Source organism: Lissotriton helveticus, chromosome 5_1, assembly GCF_964261635.1.
Source record: "Lissotriton helveticus chromosome 5_1, aLisHel1.1, whole genome shotgun sequence".
Taxonomy (NCBI): domain Eukaryota; kingdom Metazoa; phylum Chordata; class Amphibia; order Caudata; family Salamandridae; genus Lissotriton; species Lissotriton helveticus.
The window spans coordinates 911,045,415-911,069,705 of NC_136065.1; the positions used below are offsets into that span (position 1 = coordinate 911,045,415).

At 45.9% G+C, this 24,291-nt stretch overlaps 1 protein-coding gene across 5 annotated transcripts in view; it reads right to left on the reverse strand.

Annotated features, from left to right (window-relative positions):
* Positions 1-8,103, reverse strand: part of DLG5 (discs large MAGUK scaffold protein 5) — a 957,981-nt gene extending 949,878 nt beyond the window's left edge. For all 5 annotated transcript variants that reach the window (XM_078643375.1, XM_078643374.1, XM_078643372.1 and 2 more), the window contains exon 1: positions 7,481-8,103. In XM_078643375.1, the coding sequence (XP_078499501.1) occupies positions 7,481-7,772 (292 nt within the window). In that variant the 5' untranslated portion in view covers positions 7,773-8,103. The remainder of the gene's footprint in view (positions 1-7,480) is intronic.
* Positions 8,104-24,291: the final 16,188 nt, after the last annotated feature.

The following is a 24,291-nucleotide window of genomic DNA, read 5'->3' on the forward strand; positions in this document are numbered from 1 at the left end:
CTACCATTCTGATGCTCCTTAACATCTGGGCATCCCTCGGACCGGAACCCCGCCAGCCGCAACTACAGCTCTGGTGCTTCCTAACCTACACCTGCAGCCGCCAGTGCAACTGGGAGCGGCGGCCTCTGCGAGACTCCCGGTAACCCGCCTCTGCGCACCGGTGCGGCGACTGATCTCGGCGCTGCTGTCCGGGATCCGGGCGCAGCGTGTGATCTCGGCGCATTTTTTTTTGTTCGTGGTTGCAACGCAAACTGCAACACAGGGCTCGGAGAAACTAGGACCGGCCTGGCCTGTAAGGCAACATGCAACCACTGACTGCTTCTACCACACGGTACAAGAAACACAAAAGGCCGCTAAAAGATAAGAAACATGCGTGCGCGGCGTTGCCGCTGTTCGGTTAATCTACAAATTCACGGACACAGTAAGGTAGCCGCCAGTGCAACTGCGCCAAACCGGGCGCTCTGACTTACAACTTTCTGTTGCCTGCAGCTTAGCAGCGGGTGTTTATTTGCCTGTCCTCTTGTGTTAACGCAGGAAAGCGCCTTACCACCAGAAAGCGGGGTGACCCTGCGCTCTAGGTCTAACGTTAATAGACGCATTAAGCAGAGTACAGATAGCACTTACCATGGTCAAGTGTAGCGACCTCCCAGCATAGTAAGAGCCCCGAATCTACAAGAGATCTGGGCATGATTCGACATCCTCCAGAAAGGCCAGGGGCTGCGGGCAATAAGGAGAAAGTGGTGTTGAAGGCATCTGCTCCAAGGTTCTCGCTACGTTGCTGTGGTCTTCGAGCCGAGGTGAGGAGTGGGGAACCTTCCGGTGCGATCATTAGCCCTGTCAGTCAGCTGGTTTTCGTGTTTGAATGTCCTGGTCGTAACAGATGCGGTGACTTTCGCCTAAGAATCATTGCGATCTGCTGGGGTCGTCTGGAAGAGTGGTCACCGTGGTGATCTCTGTGGTGACCGAGCGCCACAAGCAACAGTGGTTGAGGTGATCCGTTGTGCGGCAGGGGCTGTGGAAGCGAGGTTGCCTGTCTGCGTGGAGTGGTGCGGCGTATCTCCCCTTGGTGCGGTGCGGAGTGGGCTCCTCAAGGAACGCGGTTCCTGTCACAAAGTGCGCCTGAGCCTCAGAGCAGTGTTCGAGCTCGGCATCTGCGCTGTCGTTTCCTCACAGAGCCTGGATCGCGGAGCCGTGTAGACAGTATCGCACCTGCGCAGTCGGTTGTTAAGCAGCGCTGGTGCCAGGGGAGTAGTGAAGTGTGCTCCGCACTGGTGAAATTGTTTTCTTCACAGCGCCTGAGCCGGGGAGCGGTGGTAGTAACACTGCATCTGCGCAGTAAAATTTTCCTCACTGAGGGGTCTGCCGGTGATGGAAAGATTAAGCGGCGCCTTCTCCTGAGCAGAGGGGAGAGCAGTGAGGGCGTGTACCCTTCAGAGTCTCTCTCTTGCCTGTTTTCGCTGATGGGCACAGCTGACTCGAGTTGCACGAACGGGAGGGGGGCGGGAGAGGACACGGACGGCGGGAGGGGGCGGGAGAGGACACGGACGGCGGGAGGGGTGCGGGAGAGAACACGGACGGTGGGAGGGGGGCGGGAGAGGACACGGACGGCGGGAAAGGGGAGGGAACGGGAAAAAACGTAACTCCGCCCAGGGAAAAAATCTCGGGAACGCCCCCGAATCTGGTCCGGCCTTGACGGACAGATCCGGCACCCAATGGCTAGCCTCCATTTATGGAGCTAGCCAATGAGAGCCGGGGGACGTTCCCGAAGTCCTTATTGTCAACAAAGGATTTCACCTGCGCTGAAAAGCTGCGCAGAGCGCAGCCTTCGGCAGGCGAAACCCAAAAATACCTAGGCTTCCACTTGCTCGCCCTAATTTCTTTTGAACTAGTGCTTCAATGCTACTTGTAGAGTAGCCATTAATGAGAACTCTGTCAGTAGCCCAAGCTTCTTGAAAAATGCAAATGTTATTTTCTCCAATAAAAGTAAACCACCCTGGATCACAGAGTTTTTAATGAATCCCTGCCAGATTACAGGAAATAATGGACAAGATGGAGTTGACTTTAGGGTCTACCACAACACTACACGTGGCAATCCCTCCTTCAGACTTAAGGTTAGCCTAGCAATTGAAGTTTGACTTTATTAGGCTCCCCCACTCAAGATTGTTTGTATTAAGAGGAATAGTAACTGGGGCATCATTGAACTTTGAGTGAAAAAGACATCAGAGGTTGGCATGCATTACTGGAGGATTGCCCTATATGAGAGAGATACTCAGAAGCAGCAATAACCTCTTGGGCAAAAGCATTCTCAGCAAGTGGGACAATATTTGCAACCACTCTTAAGGTATTAGAACAGGACGTTCCAATGGAATTACACAATTTAGACAACGTCCAGAAAGTTGGTGCAAGATTGACAAATTGAACATTATTAGCCCCAGTCCTAGTCAGACTGTCAGAAGCATCCGATATTGAACAAATCAGTTGGGATGCAGGTTTAATGAAAGCCCCAAAAGTTAATAAACATCTGTCAGTGATCTTAGCGTATTCATTCAATAGATGGGAGTCATCTTTTGGGTTCAAGCCATTAAAAGAATCTTTTAAGGGAGAAAATATTAATTTAATTGCGCTATTTATCAAAGGACTCAACACTGACATGCAAGTCAACCATCATCATCAACTGGCTATAACATTGTGTCTCCAAGCACACCCTGTGCTGCTTTCATACAGTAGCAATTACGGATCAATTTAAAGCAACTAAAAAATAAATGAAGGAAACACTGATACAGTTCTATGGTTTTGCCAAATTTACCTTTTGATTGGCAATAATCACATGGCTCATCCATTTACCTTCTTTGTATACTGCACGCAAACAGGCACCTTTGCATTGCACTATTCTCAAAGACTGTTACCGGTTATGAAACATTATCCGCTGTAGTACAATACATCCTAGCAAGCATTGACATACTAAAACCACAAATGCAGGAAGTTAGTACACATAAAACTAACGGCAAGATTCAAATTCATGCTTATAGTAACCCCCAAATATAGTTGCCCACAGAGTGTTTTGTAACCGCTCAGTGATGGGAATAAGTGATTCTCCCGTTATGAACCGGTTATGGCCTATCAGTTCTGTACACAGATTGCAGACACATCCGAATGCAGGAAACTTTGCACACACATATTCCCCTGGGGGTTGATCCCAGGCGACAGCAATCACCTAACCACTGTAACTCTGTAGTTCAGGGTGGAAATACATGAAGACTGGAGACCAGCTTCTTTTTTACATCTTTACACGGGTGTTCACAAACACTAGACTTTGTAGAGTCTCTAACCACTTGCTAAAAAGAAACAGCCCTGAATTTGATAAATAATAAAAACTCTTACTGAGACAGTTGATAAGCAAACAATACACCGAGGGTGACTATTATCAAAAATAATAGTGGTTCTTGGCTGAAGACCTTTGCTCTGCAACTCACTTCAAAAAAGTTAGTAGGCACCTGAAATGTAATACAAGTAACTGAAGAAGACCAGTGTTGGTTATGGCCAATAAATATGGAATACGTAAGGAGCCTGTGTGGCCAAGAGACTGAGGAAGCCAAAACCCAATAATCACCTGAACCCCAAAAGTGTTACTAATATGACTCAGCTCCAGAGTCTCCAGTTGATCTAGTAGTTAGAGACTACACTCGTCACCAGGAATCACAATGCAGCAGAGTTAAACAGAATAAAATATTATCCGCAGAGTAAAAACAGAGCAAAAAGAGCATGTATTACAGGATAACGAAAATGTGGTACAGAGAAAACAATACATGAATCTCCATGAAGGCTCAACCTCAGAAGTGCAGTATATTACAAAATCATAACCATAGATAATCCCTAGTTAGACAGTCTAAAAAAAGGAAACATTTTAAGAGTTGACTCATAAAGAGCAGTGATAGCATGACAAGTCGCTTACAAGGAAAATGGCAGGGGAAAACCCACAATAAGAGAAGTCTTCTATTTGCTTCCTCAACAAGTACACTCCGGAGATGTACAATACAAATAAAATATTTCTTAAACATGGCCCATAGAACGAACACCGAGATGTCTATTGTGGAAGTCCTTGAAAATTATACTTTGGGTACATTATGGAAGACTCATTCAGAATACACGCTTTCTAACAAATTTACGTGCTATTCTGTGGACGTCATTCACTTGATGCTCTCCAGAAACAAGGGAAGGAGTGATTTTGCAGCAGGTCACTCACAGAGGGAGAATGAGCAGCAGTAGTTGACCCGAACACTAGAAACTACATCCATTTTTAGGTCTCGCCTGTCGATGCGCATGCGCATCGAGCTTGCGAGACTATTGGGGCTTATCCACTCTTTAACCAACTTGCAAGGAATCGTGGCGATTCCTTGCAGTGCACGAGAAATTTAAGCTCAATGCGCATGCGCATTGAGCTTAAAAGCGCGTGCACATGCCCCCAGCCGCCTGCCTTGCCTACTCTCTCTCTCACAGCCTCCCCCAGCTCCGCCCCCTCACTTCTTGATTGCACGGCCGCTAGGCCGTGCCTCCCCTACTCTCCTCCCCCCTCCTCCTCCTACTCTCGTGTCGCACCTCTCCCCTCTCCCCGCTCCGCCCCCTCCCCTGCCCGCCGTGTTACGGTCTTTGCAACTCCCCAGCCATATGTTGCTTTGTTTTCGCTGCTTTACACGATAAGATCAAAGAGCTGTGAATAACGCGAAGAAAAACGCGTCGTGTTCCCATAGTAACGTTTTCCGGATTGGACGTTTTTCCGCCAATCAAAAAGCATATTAGACCTCCACCAACGCTTGTATAAAGGCGGAAGAAGTCGCTGAACTGCGCCCTTCTTCGCAAATATAAACAATGTGGACAATATAACCTTTAAAACATTCAATGATATGGGTAATAAATTCTTTGTTGTTGTGTCGCCCCACATCCGCCTCTCACCGCACCGACGCCACCTCGCCTCAGACGGCCCCCTCCCTCCTCCCCCCCCTCTCTTTCTCGCACACTTCTTTCGCCCTTTAGCCTCCCTCCTCTCTCGCGCACACTCCACCCCGCCGGAGCCTCGCATCACTCTGCAGACTCTGCCTCGCGCCCGCCATTGCCCCCTCCCCTTCAATCTCTCTCGCGCACAATCCACCCCGCCGGAGCCTCGCATCACTCTGCAGTCTCTGCCTCGCGCCCGCCATTGCCCCCTCCCCTTCAAGGGGACTGACCACGTGCTCTCATTATCTCACCTCCCTTTATAATTAATTTACGGTCTTTGCAACTCCCCAGCCATATGTTGCTTTGTTTTCGCTGCTTCTTTGTTGTTGTGTCGCCCCACATCAGCCTCTCACCGCACCGACGCCACCTCGCCTCAGACGGCCCCCTCCCTCCTCCCCCCCCTCTCTTTCTCGCACACTTCTTTCGCCTCCCTTTGAACTTCTCCCAGCTCAATTACTCTCCCCCTAATTTCCCATCACTTCCCTTTACAGCTCTTTTTTGCTCTCCCTCACAAATTCCCCCTCCTTTCCAATTCCAACAGATCACCCCTCCCAATACTGTTCGTCACTGGGCTATAAGTGGGATGCAAAGGTGTTTGGGGGAGGGGGTCTCCAAAAGGTGTTTGGCCTATTTAATTTATTTCCATAGTATGTGCCACCCAACATGAATTTTGGTTCCTCTCCCAGCTTTCCTTTATTGCATCCAGTTATAGAACACAAAAATTGACGTGCACCAAAAACCTAACAGGACTATTGCAATTTATTCATTTATGTGTTTTTAACATAGCGCGCACTTTACCCTGAGTTGTCAGAGCGCTTTAGACTAGAGCGAAGTAAATTACATAAGGAAAAAGTGACATGGTAGTAGACAACACTACTTATATGTACAGCAGTTACTCGAGACGTCAGTTACAGATTAACAAATTACATATTCACTCAAGATTACATAATAAGTAAAATTGGAGCGATCAAGGCTGCACAGCTACATAATATATATTTAAAAAATTGAGACAGAGGGTCCTAGTAGCTCTCCTGAGTGTCATGTAACAATAGGGGTCATGACCTGAAATGAGGGGGTATGTGCCAGATGGGGAGTTTGGCTTTCTCAATGGTCGTTTGCTGTTGAGTAACAGCAATGATTTCGTTGGCAGTAATTAATATCAAAAATGTTTCAATTCCACCACACCCACATCCACCACACACACATCCACCACACCCACATCCACCACACCCACATCCACCACCACATCCACCTCCACATCCACCACCACAACAACCACCGCATCCACCACCACAACCACCATGACATCCACCACCACATGCACCACCGCATCCACCACCACCACCGCATCCACCACCACAACCATCACCTCCACATCCACCATGACATCCACCACCACATCCACCACCACCACCACATCCACCACCACCACCGCATCCACCACCACATCCACCATCACCTCCACATCCACCACCACATCCACCACCACATCCACCACCAGGTGCAAATGCAATGTTCTTGGATTTTCGTCACAATAAAATACACTGAACATAATCTTCACAAAATTAATTTACAAACGTTTAAGCTATTGCCATTATAAATTACAATAAATTTTATTTAAGTATTAATTATGTACAAAATTAAAAGCCATTGTTATTTGCAATATCAATACATCTAAGTCACGTAAAGACAACACACATTGCATTACAAATGCTATAGGTGTCACATTTGCGAAAGTTCAAACTATTGACATTGTAACTGACAAAGCTATTACTTTTGCTATTTTCAAAACCAACACAAATAAAAAAAGTGTCATTTACAATACCAATTGTTCAAACTTTCCTAATGCGAGACCTATTGCATTTCCAATGCTTGTTTAATAATGGAATTCAACATGAGAATATGGAATATCTATTAATAGCATTATTTGCATTTCTAAGTGGCCTGGTTAACTCGTTTCTGTTTCAATCCCTTCTGTTTATCGGTTACGGCTATGGATCATTACAACTCGAATATTTCAATAATAATGTTCACGTAATACTTACATGTTATCATAAACGCTATAAGAATACTCAACAACTTTCAATTTGAATAAGTAACTTAAGATATGGTCGTCTTAAGGAGAACAAAGTATAGGATCCTGTTAGGGTTGAGCCGTCATAGATAAATGAGACTGCCGAGTATTACTGGGAATGTGCAGTATTAAGAGCATGCATGGTGCTTAACAGTGTACATTCTGCTGTGTGCTCAAGACCAAAGCCCTCGTCTCCCAATGCCACTCACGCGGGCCCTCAAGCTTACAACAGTATCCCCATTGCCTTATCCCATTATCAATCATCCTATTTGCCCAATTGCCCCGCAACTCATCATCTGTATCCCCCTAGCTACCTCCTCAATCACCAAACATAACAATTCCTCACTTCACACCCATCACCTTAACTTCTCCCTGGTGTCACCACTCCAGGTGTCACCCACACTTTTCACTCACCTCTTTCCCCTTCTTCCTGCTCCTCCTCCTGCTGCAGCACTCTCAGGGCCCCGGGCTCGGTGTTCTCAAGCACGGCCCGAAGCTCGGGGTAGGTGTCCCGCTCCTTCAGACTGAGAGTATGCAGCAACCGCTCCAGCAGTAGGCCCCCACTTGCCGTTTCCAGCTCCCGCCGCTCTCGCCCGCTCAAGGCCCCGCGTTCCTCCAGCGCCGCCAGTAAGCGACGAGGCTCTGGCAACGCAGCCGAGAGCTGCGGCAGGCAGCGGACAAGCAGCGCCCGGCGCGCCGGTTCCATGGCCGGTGAGGGGGTCCTGTTTCTTATAGGGGGCGCCACCAGCCCGGCGCCCCTCCTGCGCCCTCCTTACAGCAACATTCAGGCCGTCTCATTCCGTCGCCGGTATCTAGACTCCCACCCCTTCAGCTCGGTCGTGTTTGTAAACAATGAATGCAGCCGTATGATTCGAGCCAGCACAGCAGACCTCCGCCGGTACTCCGATTCCTTCCTACTCCTTACTCTCTCTCGCCGCACTCTTCCCTAGTACATCCCAAGTTCCCACAGTACAAAACGGCGATGAAAACTAGACCACTAAATGAGTGCGCAAACAATTGTCAGCCATGTTGGGAGTAGGTGAACAAACTTGAAGAAGTGATATTTCTGTAATATGGTGTTGACGTTTTTTTCAGCGCCGGATTTCCAACATGGCTACTGATTGAGCTACTGCGGTCTAGTTTTCAAGACGTCCCGTACTTCCATCCACCAATGCCTCGCCAAACCTCATCCAAGCAGCTGGTAGGCTGCAGTATCCCTGGCGGCTTCAACATCGCTGACCTCGCTGGTTTCTGTCAGTCACAATGACTTGTTCCCAGGGGAGAATCTCCGTTGGTAACGACGGTGCTTCGCGTCCTTCATGTGTACAGCGAGCATTTTCCCGGGACTTATTTTTAATACATGGAAAAACACAGTTAAAGTAAACACCTACAAAAACGCCGACCTTACCACAAGAAGAAAATTAACTGCAAAAGAGGCAGGGCTTGAAATGGGATAGAAAAAGTGGAGGTGGATGTGTCAGTATCAGGGTGGGTGGCCTATGTAAATAAGGGCGTTGCTTAACACGTAAATGACATTTCTGTGATTCCAAGAGTGTGCCACTACCAGTATGTAGGTTCCCCTCTGAGCTTTCTGTTTTTGCATCCAGTTATATAACAGAACTGACATACACCTAAAACTAGCCAGGACGACTGACTGTCATTGTTAATAGCTGTTGCCTGTTTAAGAGAAATGTGCAAAAACAAATATTTGGTTGTAAATAATATTGAAAATCTTTCAATTGTGAGACTGTTATGTAAACATTACTGAAGTCTGTGGAAGTGGTAGCGGAGGGTATAGAGCATCGGTATTCCCAAACATTTCCCCGGGGCCAAAAGTTTGGTCTTAGGTATGACCGAAGGCCACGCTGATACCTGTAGGGGAGTCGTAGGGAGCATAAAGTGAGTGTAGAGGAAGCATGTACATCTCGTTGTTGAACTGAATTGCACACTGTGAAACCAGGGACAATGTGGCATGAATCCTGGCTTCCTCACTTGACCAAATTGTGTAATCCTGGGTAATTATTTTACTTCTATTTCCCTCTTTTTTCATCGTTTTCACATATGAGGACCTCGAAATAAAAGACTTCAGGATGTGTGCTTCTCTTGTATTTGGATTTAATCACTAATGGCATTGTTATCAGGGTGGGGAAGCATGAACTTTTCTAAATTCATGTTTGAAAACTATCACTTAAAAAAAACTTCTGAATGTACTGCTATATTCTGATTTACTAAAGTGAAACAGTCTGCAAGTTAATGAAATGCATATTTTTAAACGTTTGCTTTCTTTTAAAATTAAGGTATTCCTACAGTTAATGGGTACAGTATACCTTGGTTACTTCCTTTCTTTAACTGCAATTAACCTTTAAATGCTTGCTATGTGTTACACATGGATGCCCCTTTTCTCTCCACATCTCGTCTACCTGCACAGGTTACACCACATCTCTTTCCTCTTCAACACTCTATTTTCATGCTCTCCGGAATGCACTTCCTTGCATCTCCTTCACTTCACCAGCCCCCAGACACACAATGCACCCATTCATCTGAAGGCACAGTGCTTGCTTTTACCTTTGTATTGTCAATATTTTGATACCTGTGTACCTCCTTCATATGCAATTGCACAGAATCACACTGGTATTTGGAATATGTGACTGTTGTTCTGTGCACTCTGCAAAGTGGCAGAAGTGGATGGTCGTGTATTATGAACACCTTTTTGATCTTATAGGCACAAAGAAACTCGCACTGCTTCAACCTCAACTCCAGAGCTCTCAATCATGGTCTGTTATAAACAAACACCTAGAGACAGCTCAGTTCAAAGTATGCACTATACAAGTGTTATATACTGTACTAACCAAATACAGAAACACAACATCCTGGAACTAGCTAACACTAATAGGGAATGTAATATTTAGTAACACGTGTAATATAAAGAGGAACTAAACCGCTGAGAAGGATTACCATAACATGTTTACCATTCATTATTCAAAAACTAGATCAGTGTTTTTGCTAGTAAATTTAAGGAAATGAATACAGGGCCCAAAAGGGACCCATGTCAATGTCCGTTTTTAATCACAATGGAGCCTGTGACCGGGAGGGTAAAGCCCTGCAAACATGGTAGAACGGTCGACCTCGAAGCTGGGGAACCGGGTTTGAGTCTCTGCAGGGACACTCAACATCATGTGATTCTGGGCAAATTGCTTAATCTCCCTGTGCCTAACAAAATGAATGTGTCCGTCTGTAACACAACTGATGCTCATGTAAAGGGCTCTGATACTTTCAGGTCGAGTTTGCGCTACATAAAATTCCCCCCAGAATGACATCACTTGATCTGTAACCTATCATAGACCTATCTCCTTGCCTGTCTTCCTCTTTGTAGTCCTTATGTCATCAGCTGTACCTCCTGTGGACTGAAGTAGTAACCAAGCACAAAATAAACTCCTATGTGATTCACATTGCTCTCCAATATGACAGACTTTGTTTGCCACTACCTCTAACTTACATAAATAAGTAACTATGTCCATTCCCCTTCCTGTTTCCATGCCTTCTGTCAAGGTAGAACCACAGTTTACATGTAAATATTTAGATAATGCTATTTAATATTTTGTAATATGTACATTTATTAGCAGGCCTATTTTAGCAGCACCATTCATCAGATATAGAGACCCTGCTATAGCATGTCCATTGGTAAAACGGGTAGCTGTGCATAACCATTAGGAATCCTGGTAATACAAGGCCGTGATTAAGACTCTGCTTTTGTGAATCACTTGGATCATTAGATTGTGCTGCATTTAGGACTGGGTTAAGCAAAATTAGCCTCTGTTTTGGCGAGACATAATTTAAAAAAGAAATGCATTGGTCCTGGCTCACGATCACCACCTGATTCAGTGGTGGCGGTGTCTCATGAGTTCTGGCATTGTTTGGCGACACATTAAAGCAGGAAGAGTTGTTCCAGTGTTTTTGCAGTGGAGAGCGGAGCATGTGTGCAGCAGTGGTGGTATTTTTTTTGTGGGTGGGGCAATAGTCAATTAGGCAATGGTTCAACCTAAGAAATTCTGTGGCAAATTGCAACTATTGCAAGATGTATCTGCCATTGAGAGAGAGGATCCTCCTTTAGTGGCCCATGTGCTTATATCAGGAAAATGAATGAAATGACTGCACCATTTAAGGCAAGCAAAATCCACCTTTCCTAAAGGGATGCACATAGATTTGCCTGATCCAGATAGACAGGATAAGAAGGAGGAGGTTAAAGGCAGATTCATACAGGGGTCAGATCTGAGAGATTTGCTGCATCATATTAGAGGAAATATGCTTTTCCTGACTGTAGTGTCTTGTGAGTTAGAAATGATGGAAACGTTTTTGCCCTCTGAGAGACTTCATAGAACTGTGATGTAAGTATTAGAGCGGTATGCATTTTATGCAGGTTTTGAATGTTGAGTTCACAGTTACATGCAGACGAATAAAGATGTGTAAAACTAAGCTCCATAAGTGGCATGGTCATTGATGGGTACCCTGGCTGGGGAAGACACTACGACTGGTGATGAGTTAAGGGATAAGTAACCTGATGACTGATAGTGCCCTTCCAGAGAGTTTGCCGTGGTCCAAGCAAACTGCTTGGTCATGCCATGTGTGTTGCAGTCGAAGTACTGAGGTTCCGTGAAGATCGTTACGACGTTTTGGGCATCGCCGAATATGGACGAGTGTGGTATCTATGAACCGTAAATGACGAGTTTAGTAAGTGTACGCGGTATTGCCATGCTACCCAGAAAAGTTCGTCTCATTTACAGGTTTTTCCAATGAACCCTCGGGTTCCATTTTAGATACGGCATCCATTTTGTTTCTTGCCCTCACGTAGTCAGCGAACAGGCAACTGTCCGCATCGTGACCTTTTGTTCCCAAGCTTCACGGAAGAAGCATATGCCTTTTCATGCGTCTTTTATGAGTAGGGGGAGGACACTGCTAAAGCAGTTGCCTCCGCTCGAAGGTGATGCTGCCGTGCCGGTCTATTGTTTCAGCCTCGCACGTGCTGGGATCAAGCCCTTTTAAGCTACGATTACGCATCCAATATTATCCTCACACTCTCTCCTCCCTGTTGTCTGACTTCCCTGCAGCTGTTCTTGTCTCTTTCTCTTGCTTATTTACAACTCAAGTGGAATGTACCTAATGGTGGGAAGATGTGCTTTTTCAGTTGGAACTGGTGATGTTAATGTAATTATGTTCCGGGGTTCTGAATACATGAAAGCGATCCTTTTGAATTTTACTGTGGGAACTGAGCTGTAACCTTTTGCTTACATATTGTGCAATGACAAGATCTTGTATAAAAGAGAGCGACACACAAATGCAATTTGAAGCAGACTCTTGGAACCTACACTCTGTTGTACTTCTCATGACTTTTGCATCCCTGCAGTAATAAACGCTGATCTTTGACGCCGAAGGAAGTCTCCTGTGTCTCTGTCTTTAGTGCGCCAGAACAGGTATCCCACGAAGGTTTTAGGTGTTGTTCCCTGGCACCGCTGGGCATTAAATAGTCCAGTCCTTCAGTTGGCGCCCAACGTGGGGCGACATCGGCGGTACCGGTCCAAAGCCTGACGATTGTGAGGAACTTTGTGTGAAATCTCCGAGGAAAAGGTGCACCCCGCTTCATCGATCCTGTTGTCGAAATAAGTGGTCCGAAGATTTTTTTCCCGCGAAGATTCCCGCCTCCTGACGGCTGCGACGGACCGATGCCCTGACTGTCGACCTGTTTTCGACGCCTGGCGTAGACCTTTCGTACAGCGAGACGATAGACGGGCCTTCCTGGTGACGCCATTGAAGCTCTCAGTTAAGTATTTGTGGGTCGCTCCCAGTCCTTAGTTGTTGTTTCAGCTTGTTGAAGCTTTGTTGTTTGCATGGTTCCATTGCATTTGTGGTTCTTAGTTGTTGGTTCTTAGATGTTATTTGACAGTTGCAATTGCCAAAAACCGAGGGTTTTGTCTTTCACGAAGATTCAGTACTTCGGTAACCCTTGAAGTTTGATACTAGGTTAGTGTGCACGATGCCTAGCCATAGTGGTTTTCTTGGTTTCTTTAAATGTTGCAACAAGGATTCCCGGTTGGAGGACTCGTGTCCGATACCTCCAGTTGGAACTCCCATATATGAGCTCTATAGTCGACATGGTGTGGGCCCTATTATATATAATAAATATTGGGTCCGTTACACGAAAAAAGATGGTGTCCTTAGTTGGCCACCGCACGGAAGTTTTGAACTTGCGATTTTAGATAATCTTGAAGCTAAGTTGTTTAAAAGGAAAGCTAGGCCAGCTATGTTTGATTCCTTTCGGTTGTGGCGTAAAGAGGCCAAGCAGAAAGAAATCAAACAGCTTAAAAAGGATCGAAGAGAAGGGATCGTTCCGATAATGCAAGTTGTACAACAATGTCAGCGAGATAAAGAAGAAAAAGAAATAGAAGTTTCCACTAGACTGCATCACATGAGGATAGACAAATGTTATCCGGTTTTACCAACTAGTCAGGATAAGAAAGAAGAGGATTTAAAGGAGGATCCCTTGTTAGCGTATTTGATGAAATCGCCACCTCCTTATGCACAGGGTGCTACAGCCCCTGTAGTTCCTCCTGTAGTTCCGCCTGTTGTTCCTCCTGTTGTCCCTCCTGTTGTTCCGGCGGCTGCGGGTCAGCCCGTTGTTGGTCCTACGTTTGTCCCACCACCTGTCTCTATTCCTACTGCTCCTTTGCCTGTACATTCTCAGCCTCTTGTCCCTGCCACCCCGACTATCTTGCCTGCTTCTGCTGTGTCTGCCGTCACTTCAAACGTTGTGGCTCCTGTTCTCCTTTCTCCTTCTTTTCGTAATCGTATCCCTAACACTGTTGCTACCCTTTATTCACCGCTTTCTGGTCAGTTATTTCCATCCGATACTTCTGAAACTCCCCAAAGACGGAGTCAGATCCCTAGTGGAAGGGAAAAAGAGACGTTAGTGGCAATGGCACATAGGTGGATAAGACATCCTGCCAATTACCCTCCACGCATGGTTTTCGAGACGTTTTCTCAGTTTAATGAGCCGACACAGAGATTCGTGTTCGAAGAAATGTGTAACTTTTTGAGGGAAGAATGGTATAATGACAATTTAGATAACGTACCGCCCGATATGATTGAACTTCAGAGTCAATTTTCGAGCGGTATGATTGTAGGTGGCGATGTACGACGTGCCTTAGAGCGATTGTTATCCTTTAGATCCACAGTGCCTTCCCGCGTGTCATTTAATGATGACGACTTAGAAACTTGGAAAACGGCTCCTGGTCAGTATCCCATGAGAGAAGTTCCACCAGTATACATGCCAGGTGCTCCTGCTGCTAATCCTCCGATTCTTCCACATTTCCAAAGAGTTTGGATACACCTCCCACGGAAGCGATCAGAAGTCTTGCAGGTGAAACAATCTTTGCCTGATCCACGCAAGAATCCGGCGGGTTACTATAAGGAGTTGTCCCAATTGGTAGATGCTACTATTATGAATCTTGCCGACATCGACATGCTGTTCGGTAATGTTGTGCCACAACCGGTTTGGGCGAAAATTCGTCAGGAAAATCATGCGAATGAGTTAGGCGGTGATTGGGCTGCACTAATAGCAGCTGATGGCCGACAAGTTGGTGGGGCTAAGCCTGAGCAGTTAATTACGGATCTACCTCAGAGAATAATTACACTTATGAAAACTCTCATGCCAGCGATGAGGGTGAACTGGGATAAATTATCAGCTTGTAAGCAAAAGAAAGACAAAAGTGTCTCGGACTTCTTTACTAGGTTCGAGGAAGCATTTGTCGATCATAGTGGTCAGGATATGAGCACTGAGGGAGGTCAGCGGTTATTCGTTGATAAGTTCGTGTTAAATCTGTTACCTGAACTATGCAACAAATTGAAGAATTCAGAAAGTGCATGGGCTGTTTCAACCACTGCACAGATATTAGCGACGGCTCAATATTATGAGAATAGGGAAAAAGAAGAAAGTGATCGTGTAGATAAGAAAACGAAGGAGCTCAAAACGAAGGTTTTGTTGCAGCAAGCGTATCCTCCACGTTCAAATCAAAATGATTCGCAACAGCAATATAGACCACAATCGCAATCCTCCAGAATACAGTCACGTCCTGACTCCTCTGACTTCAGATCTATGCTTGGGTATAACCAGTGTGCATATTGTAGAAGAGAGTTACATATAAATTATGATTGTCCGGCTTTATGTGATCGCCTTAATGGTGTATCAGCACGAGGGGGTCGTGGTGGTCCTCAACAAGCATCTCGAGGTAGAGGCCGCGGTACCTTTCAAAATCAGACTGAGCGCCCTAATACGTCCTCGGACGCGATTAATTGTTTTGACCAGCGAAATGTAAGGTCCGATAAATCAGCGCAGTATTATGCGGACGACTATTACGTTGAACATGAGACTGTTGTAAACGATCGTTACTAGGACAGCCACCGACAGAGAGAGGGAGTAGTATCAGTTCCGGTTGATCAGAGTGGGCCTTACGTCGCAGTTGCTACATCTGGCGTAGTTGAGCCTTTTCTGTTAGACACTGGTGCGACGAAAAGTTCCATCATGCATTCGAAACTCCCTGGCGCACCTTTGTCCGGCTTAACAAATGTTTCAGTTGGATTCTCTGGCGCCCCTGTTAGCAATCCTGTCTCTAGCCCTTTACCCCTTACAATTGGCCCTCGTGAGCTGGAGGCTCCATTGATTTTATCTACTGGTTGTGGTGAGAATCTTCTGGGCTTGGATTTGTTAAAACGGTTATATGCGACATTGTATTGCTCTCCTGAAGGAGTGGAGCTTACATTAGGTCGGAGAGTAATCTCTCCTATGTACTTGTCGATCGATAAACTCCCGCCGGAATTGAGCTCCCTTCCTGCGTCTCTATGGGCCACAGGTCCCAATGACGTGGGTCTCTTGGACATCCCACCTTATATGATCAAGCTGAAACCAAATGTGCGATTGCCACGTATACCTCAGTATCGTATCTCCATTGAGGGAGAACGGGCGCTATTAACGATTGTACACGATCTGATCGGAAAGGACGTCGTTGAAGAAACTCGGGGAAATATGTGTAATAGTCCTGTGTTACCCATTTTAAAACGAACTGATCCATCTAAACCTCCTGTGTACCGTTTCATAATCGATTTGAGAGAAGTAAATAAAATCGTGATTCCACAGTTCCCCGTGGTCCCTGATATCACGAGTTTGTTGACCCTGATTCCAGCGTCTGCCTCCTGGTTCACGGTGATCGACCTAAAGAATGCTTTCTTTAGTATCCCGATTGCTGAGGAAAGCAGAGACCTATTCGGATTCTCATTAGGTGGTCGCAGTTTTAGACTGAAACGTGCACCACAGGGCTATTGTGAGAGTCCGTCGATCTACAGTCAAGCCCTTAAAAGTCAACTTGATTCATTTGTATTACCGGCAGGCGCAGCCTTGATTCAGTACGTTGACGACCTGTTGGTAGCTGCTGATACCGAAGATATTTGTAGAACTGCTACAGTATCGTTGTTGCGGCATTTATGTGATTTACATCACAAGGTGTCACCTTCCAAGCTGCAATATTGTTGCCAAGAAGTAACCTACTTAGGTCACTTATTGTCAAAAGAAGGGAGAAGGTTGACCCCAGAAAGAATTGCAGCGATTACCCAAATGACTGTGCCAAAAACTCAGAGAGATGTACGTGCCTTTCTAGGTATCACGTCATAATGCAGACAATGGATCCCAAATTTTTCACTATTGGCGAAACCATTGTTAGCTCTCACCTGCAAGGATGTTCCGACTCCTTTGCCATGGACGGAAGAGTGTCAAAAAGGTTTTTCTGAATTACGTGATGCGTTGTGTTCGGCTCCTGTGTTAGGTACTCCTGATTACAGTAAGCCATTTACACTGTACGTTCACGAGAGGGATGGTTGTGCGTTGAGTGTTCTGGCGCAACAATTTGGTGACAAACAGCGCCCATGCGCATATTTTTCTTCGACCTTAGACCCAGTAGCTAGAGCTTTGCCGAGTTGTTTAAAAGCAACAGCGGCAGCTGCGGCGTCCATTCGACAGTCCGCAGGTCTGGTCATGGATAATATGCTTACGGTGATGGTTCCGCATGCAGTTGACACTCTTTTGAACCGAACGAAAACTCAACATTTGACGAGCGCAAGGTTGTCTGGGTATGAGCTGACGTTACTGGCTAGTCACATACGGATAAAACGGTGTAATGTGTTGAACCCAGCAACATTATTGCCGATCAACACGGAGTCAAGTGATGTAGCACCACATGACTGTTATCTGAAAACTGAAGAAGAAACGAAGGGTCGTATTGACCTAAAAGATACTCCATTGGTAGATCCCGATGGTACTTTGTATGTTGATGGTTCCTGTTTTAAGTTACCGAATGGTGATGTGACGACTGCGTATGCTGTAGTGACGTTGAGTACGATTGTGGAAACTGCGAGATTGAGTCAGAACTCGGCTCAGGCAGCTGAGTTGATTGCCTTGACGAGAGCGTGTGTGTTGTCTAGAGGAAAACGGGTGAATGTGTTTACAGACAGTCAGTATGCTTTTGGTGTGGCACATAGTTTTGGGCGATTGTGGAAAGAAAGAGGATTTTTTACGTCGCATGGTACGAAGATTCAGCATGGACAGCTTGTGAATGACCTTTTAGATGCACTTACATTGCCTAAACAGGTGGCCATAATTAAATGTAGCGCGCACCGAAAAGTGACAGATGATGTTGGTCATGGTAATGCGTTTGCAGACGAAACTGCTAAAGAGACAGCTAGAGATCTGACAAATCGAATGTACGTTGCGAATTCGGTAAGATGGCCAGCCGAGACTAGCATGTGTGAGGACACAGTTGAAAGTGTGAAGGAAATACAGAATGAGGCCACTGAAATGGAAAAGACTAAGTGGAAAGAAAGCACGGGAAAGTTAGACGAGAATGGATGTTGGGTTGACTTGTCAGAGAAACAGAGATGGATGTTACCGGATGCATATGTGCTTGCTGTTGTTACAATGGCCCATGGCACAGCACATATTAGCTCGAAGGGCATATGCAAGTTGTTGTCTCCTGTATGGAAGAATGATGGGATTACTAAATGTGCAGAGAGAGTGGTTAAGAATTGCATGGTATGTTTGATGCATAATCCCGGTAAGGGCACCCCCACTCCACCTGGTCATTTTGCCCCTCCTACATGTCCTTTCGAAGTTATCCAATTGGACTACATCCATATGGAGAGATGCAACAATTTGAAGTATGTTTTGGTCGTAGTATGCGCATTCTCCAGATGGATTGAGGCTTACCCTCTTAAGGATAATACTGCTCTATCCACAGCTAAAATTCTGCTCAAAGAGTATTTCCCCAGGTACGGCATGCCTCGGATTGTATGGTCGGACAACGGAAGTGAGTTTGTGGGAAGTGTGATGAAGAGTGCTTGTGTGGATACTTACGTTCTACCGATGCTCTTTTCCCCTGTCTTTCTGACTGCCAAGGGTACCTATTTTGTATGTTATGACCGAGCATATACGTGGTTACCTCATGACTTCTCAGGTACCTGCTATATTGCAAATCTCTTGCCCCCGACTTTCACTGTTGCTGCCGACTATCACAAAATCAGAGTTGTGAGAGGCGTCATTAGTAAAGAGGATACTTCCGGTCAAGAAGCAGGAGACTTCTTCAAGGGTTTCCTACCGTTTTGGGGCCCTATGGTCAATAGCAGAAATCTGAGACAGTTAACTCGTGTAGTAGAGTCAACCGCTAACATAACTGCAAGCGCCCTTGGTAATCTGACAGCAGAGCTTCAAGCGGATAGGCTTATGACGTTACAGAACCGTATGGTTCTAGACATTGTTCTAGCAGATAGAGGTGGTGTGTGCAAAGTCATCCATTCGAGCTGCTGCATATTCATACCGGATAACGCTCCGACGGTTTATCAAGCCATCTCCAAGTTGCACAAAATCTCGGAGTCCATACACGTGGACGAGGGAGATTGGACGCTTCTAGGATGGTTTTGGAATTTAATGTCGACTTGGGGTTGGAAGATTCTCATGGTTATAGGGGTTGTTGTGACGTTTCTGTTCACGTGTTGCCTTTGTGTACAGTGTGGTCCTGCCTTATGTGGCCTTTGTGCTACAACGTGTATAAGAAGGCCATCTGTTACCAAAGAGGCATTGATGGATAGAATTATGTTCCAACAACATCTAAATGATCTGATGAGAATCGAGATTGACTCCGACTTCGACTAGTTCTTGCCTACATGAGGGCAAAAGGAGCGTCTGAGGTTCCGTGAAAATCGTTACGACGTTTTGGGCATCGCCGAATATGGACGAGTGTGGTATCTATGAACCGTAAATGACGAGTTTAGTAAGTGTACGCGGTATCGCCATGCTACCCAGAAAAGTTCGTCTCATTTACAGGTTTTTCCAATGAACCCTCGGGTTCCATTTTAGATACGGCATCCATTTTGTTTCTTGCCCTCACGTAGTCAGCGAACAGGCAACTGTCCGCATCGTGACCTTTTGTTCCCAAGCTTCACGGAAGAAGCATATGCCTTTTCATGCGTCTTTTATGAGTAGGGGGAGGACACTGCTAAAGCAGTTACCTCCGCTCGAAGGTGATGCTGCCGTGCCGGTCTATTGTTTCAGCCTCGCACGTGCTGGGATCAAGCCCTTTTAAGCTACGATTATGCATCCAATATTATCCTCACACTCTCTCCTCCCTGTTGTCTGACTTCCCTGCAGCTGTTCTTGTCTCTTTCTCTTGCTTATTTACAACTCAAGTGGAATGTACCTAATGGTGGGAAGATGTGCTTTTTCAGTTGGAACTGGTGATGTTAATGTAATTATGTTCCGGGGTTCTGAATACATGAAAGCGATCCTTTTGAATTTTACTGTGGGAACTGAGCTGTAACCTTTTGCTTACATATTGTGCAATGACAAGATCTTGTATAAAAGAGAGCGACACACAAATGCAATTTGAAGCAGACTCTTGGAACCTACACTCTGTTGTACTTCTCATGACTTTTGCATCCCTGCAGTAATAAACGCTGATCTTTGACGCCGAAGGAAGTCTCCCGTGTCTCTGTCTTTAGTGCGCCAGAACAGGTATCCCACGAAGGTTTTAGGTGTTGTTCCCTGGCACCGCTGGGCATTAAATAGTCCAGTCCTTCAGTACGGAATCGATGCCTAACGCATGTGGGGTCAAAGCACAACTCCATTTGCTGTAAAGAAGTTGAAAACAGTACAAGCATTGCAAAGAAATCAAATTGTCAGTGTCTGAGAACCTGGTGGTCTGTGTTGTAAATGTAATCCTCCATTAGGTAGCAATATTACCTAGCCCTTTCTCTATGTTGTTCCCTTTCTGTTCTTCTAGAATGTATGCATAGTTCTAATGTCTTACCTCAGTCAGGCTACATTCCAGACTTGCCAGTTGGAGTGTGGTCAGCTGGCGAGATGTACGTTTTGTCTATGCTCTGTAATTAAAGTGCATACTTAATTCCAAGAAACCCTAAATGCGTGCCATTTATACTTACTTCAATTTGGCGATGAGGATGGGATACTAACCCACGCATGCAAAGCACAATGGATTAGTAAATGTGGTAATCACAATGTCCATTAGACAGGTGTATAAACAAGGTAGGTTTATTCACGCTTAGTTCCAGGTTAAGTAGAAGATAAGAAAAGCCAAGCCCCACGAGGAGCAGCTTCCCTGCCGCTCAACCTGCCTGCCTTCAACTGCCACTCCACACACAAGCCAGGCACCAAACATTCCATGAAGTGATCAGGCATTCTAAGAGTCACACTAGCTGAGCAGCAGAGAAGTCACAGTCAAGGAAAGGAAAGACACAAGTAAAGTATAATAAACACCATCGCACTACTCTCTATAATCCTCAAGGAAATGGTCTATGTGAGAGAGCCAACAGAGTTGTAAAAGGTATTATTCAAATGACGTGCTCTTCTGGTTGTTTTTCAAATGAGGCTGTTCAGGAGATGGTTTGGTCTTATCGCACCACTGCTCAAAAACAAGATGGTAAGTCTCCATTTGAACTTATGCGAGGTAGAACCCTTGGTACTAAACTTGCACCCTCGTGGCTAAAAAATTGCAAGACCAGAAATACACATCAGAATTGTCATGATAGTTTCTCTAGTTCTATATCAGTTGGTGATATGGTAAAATTTAAACCTGGAAGAGTGACTAAGGGACTCACTAAATTTAGAGGTCCATATTTAGTTAAACATGTTTATCCACATTACGTAGTATTGGATAATGGTGAAAAGAGGAATCTTTGCAGAGTAGCTCTGTACCACAGGAATTGATTTTCTAAAAAATTCACAGCGAAGTCACAAGATTCTATGTTCAATAGGTTACTTGCTTTCTACTCAAGAGGAAGCTATTTTATCTCCAGCAACTAGATGTAGGAGGGAGGAAGGTGGTGGTGATGCTTCTCATCATGTTAGTGTACAGGAGCTGATTAACCATATGAATATTTCACCTACTCAAAATGATGTTTCACAAGATGTTTCAGTTTCCGATAATTTCAGAAGTTCAAGATCTCGTAGACTACCAGTTTATTTGAATGATTATATTTGCTAACCTGTTAATTTTCCTATTGTGTTTCACATTATTCCAAGGGAAGGAGATGTGTTTTAAATGTAATCCTCCATTAGTTAGCAATATTACCTATCACTTTCTCTATGTTGTTCCCTTTCTGTTCTTCTAGAATGTATGCATAGTTCTAATGTCTTACCTGAGCCAGGCTACATTGCAGACTTGCCAGTTGGAGTCTGGTCAGCTGGCGAGAAGTACGTTTTGTCTATGCTCTGTAATTAAAGTGCATACTTAATTCCAAGAAGCCCTAGATGCGGGTCATTTATACTTACTTCAGTCTGACAATGCGTCAAGGTACTACACTGCTATGCAATATACAGTCATACATAATCCGGAGCGTAAATGCTAAAGGCAGACACAACACATTTTTCAAAGAGCAGCTATTAATAATCACAAGATGCAAGTTACCATTACAGGTTGAAAGGGGTGAAGACAAAGTGCACGCAAAGAGACGTCAAAGAGAGCTTCACCTTCAATAACAGCCACTCCCAGAAATGGTTACAACGCTGCCGCTTTCCTGAAACCACCACCACCGTTTCATACCCCCAAAAAGCAAAAAATTGCCAATAGATGTACTGCTTCGATCTTTAAAACCAGATTTTATTGGATTTCCAAACAGTCTCATCTTACATGAATCTCAGTAACATTCTAAATGTATTGTTATGTGCTTACTCTCTGGTATACTTAATCTAACTACTAAAAATAAACTCTCTCTCTCACCCCCACCCTCCCTTGAGTTGCAGTTGGTTTCAGGTAGGTGTGCTGTCAGATACCGCGGGCTCACTATGGGTCTTGCTTTGGTTTGGGGTGCTGAGGTAGTCAATCTATCCCTGGCCCACCTTTTAGTCTCTCCCCTATTCTTGGTCTTGTGCTATTGGTTGGGGGGACTCTGCTCCACTGGATCCCTGCCTGTCAGCTACTAACTCACTCACTAGATGTTCCCATGCGCTCGCCCAGTCTATTTTACCTATTCCCGCTTCCCCACTCTGAGTAAGAGTCTTCCTTCCGCCCCACCCATTTTTCTAAATCATTTTTCCATGTGCCCACCTGCAGCCCCTCCGGCGTTTTCAAGTTCCTAGCTATCTCTCGCTTGGCTAAGGCATAAGCGAGGTCCTGAAATTTCCTGGTTGTTTTGTTTTTGGCCGTGTGTGGGAACCATCCTAGTAGGTAGTTGTCTGGGGTTTGCTGTACCTCCTTGCCTACAGCTTTGCCTATTCTGCGTCATATCTCCTCCCAGAATGTATGCAAGATAGGGCAGTACAAGAACATGTGCAGTATGCGGGCTTCGCTTGCCCGCACCTGGGGTATGCTGCAGAGTCTACTCCAAAGTACCGCCTTATGAGGGACGGGGTAAGATATACTCTATGGAGCACGTAGTAGTTTATTAGTTTGAACCGTGCGTTTCTGGACGCCTTCGGGGTGCTTTCCACTATCATATCCCAGTCTTTCTCGGGATCTGTTTCCCCAGGTCCTCCTCCGATTGCATCCGTAGGCAGTCCAGCAGTCTTTGCATGTCCTGCTTGATCGCATTGTAGAGACAGGAGACCATTTTGATTGTTCCCTCCGATAGTGCAACATATCTGCATCCCTCAGGCACTGGGGGCTCCGCGCTGCCCATACCCCAGTGCTTCCAAATCCTCTGCGTGAGCGCTCTATGCTTCAGGAACTACCCTCGGGTAAATCACATTCCATTTGAAGTTCTTCTAAAGGAAGCATTACCGATTCCCGGTATAGGTCTCCCATCACTTTCAGACCTGCCTCTTCCCAATCCTCCAGTCCCACCCAGTGCAGGGGTCTGCTGGGCGTCATAGGGTACAATTTTGATTTCTGCCAGATGACCTTAAGGCCGTATAGTCTGCCGAATTGAGCCAGCATGCATTGCACCCCCGTCAGTTCCATAGATGTATTGTGGAGGAACAGCAGGAGGTCATCTGCGGGGAGAGCTATGTAATGCGTCGGGTCTCCTGCCCACAACCCACTGTAGTCCTGCCTGCTTCTCGCTCTGCAAGCCATCCAGGGGCTCCATGGCAAGGGCAAATAGTAGTCAGGAAAGAGGACACCCCTGCCTCGTGTCTCTTTCCACCACCTGCCTAGGTGAAATAGTTTTCCTTGTATGCACTCGGGCTGTAGGGGTTGCATAGAGCAGTTTCACCCATGTAAGGAAGCCTCACTGGCGTAACGAAAAGTGAGGGGGCCTCCCTGCACGGTACTTAGGGGGGCCCCCTCCGGGCTCAATCAGGAGCTCACCAGGCCAGAGTGTAGTGCCGAGGGGGCCCCTTGGAGCTAGGGGCCCCCCGCACCGCTTGGGCTGCGGGGGCCTGTGTTACGCCCCTGGGAGGCCTCCCAGGGGCGTCTCCCATTGCAGACAGGACCTTATACAGGTAGGGCCACTCCAGCTGTCAAAGGCCTTCTCGATAACCACCACAAACACTGCTGCTTCCAGTTTGTTGTACTCTTTGGAGTTCAGAACATCCAGGGATCACCTTAAGTTAATGGCAGTGTTCAACCCTGGGTTAAACCCAGCCTGGTTCGCGTGGACCAAGGTCGACATGTATGACAAGAGCTGTGTCACCAGGATTATGCTCAATATTTTATAGTCCATGTTCAGCATGGATAATG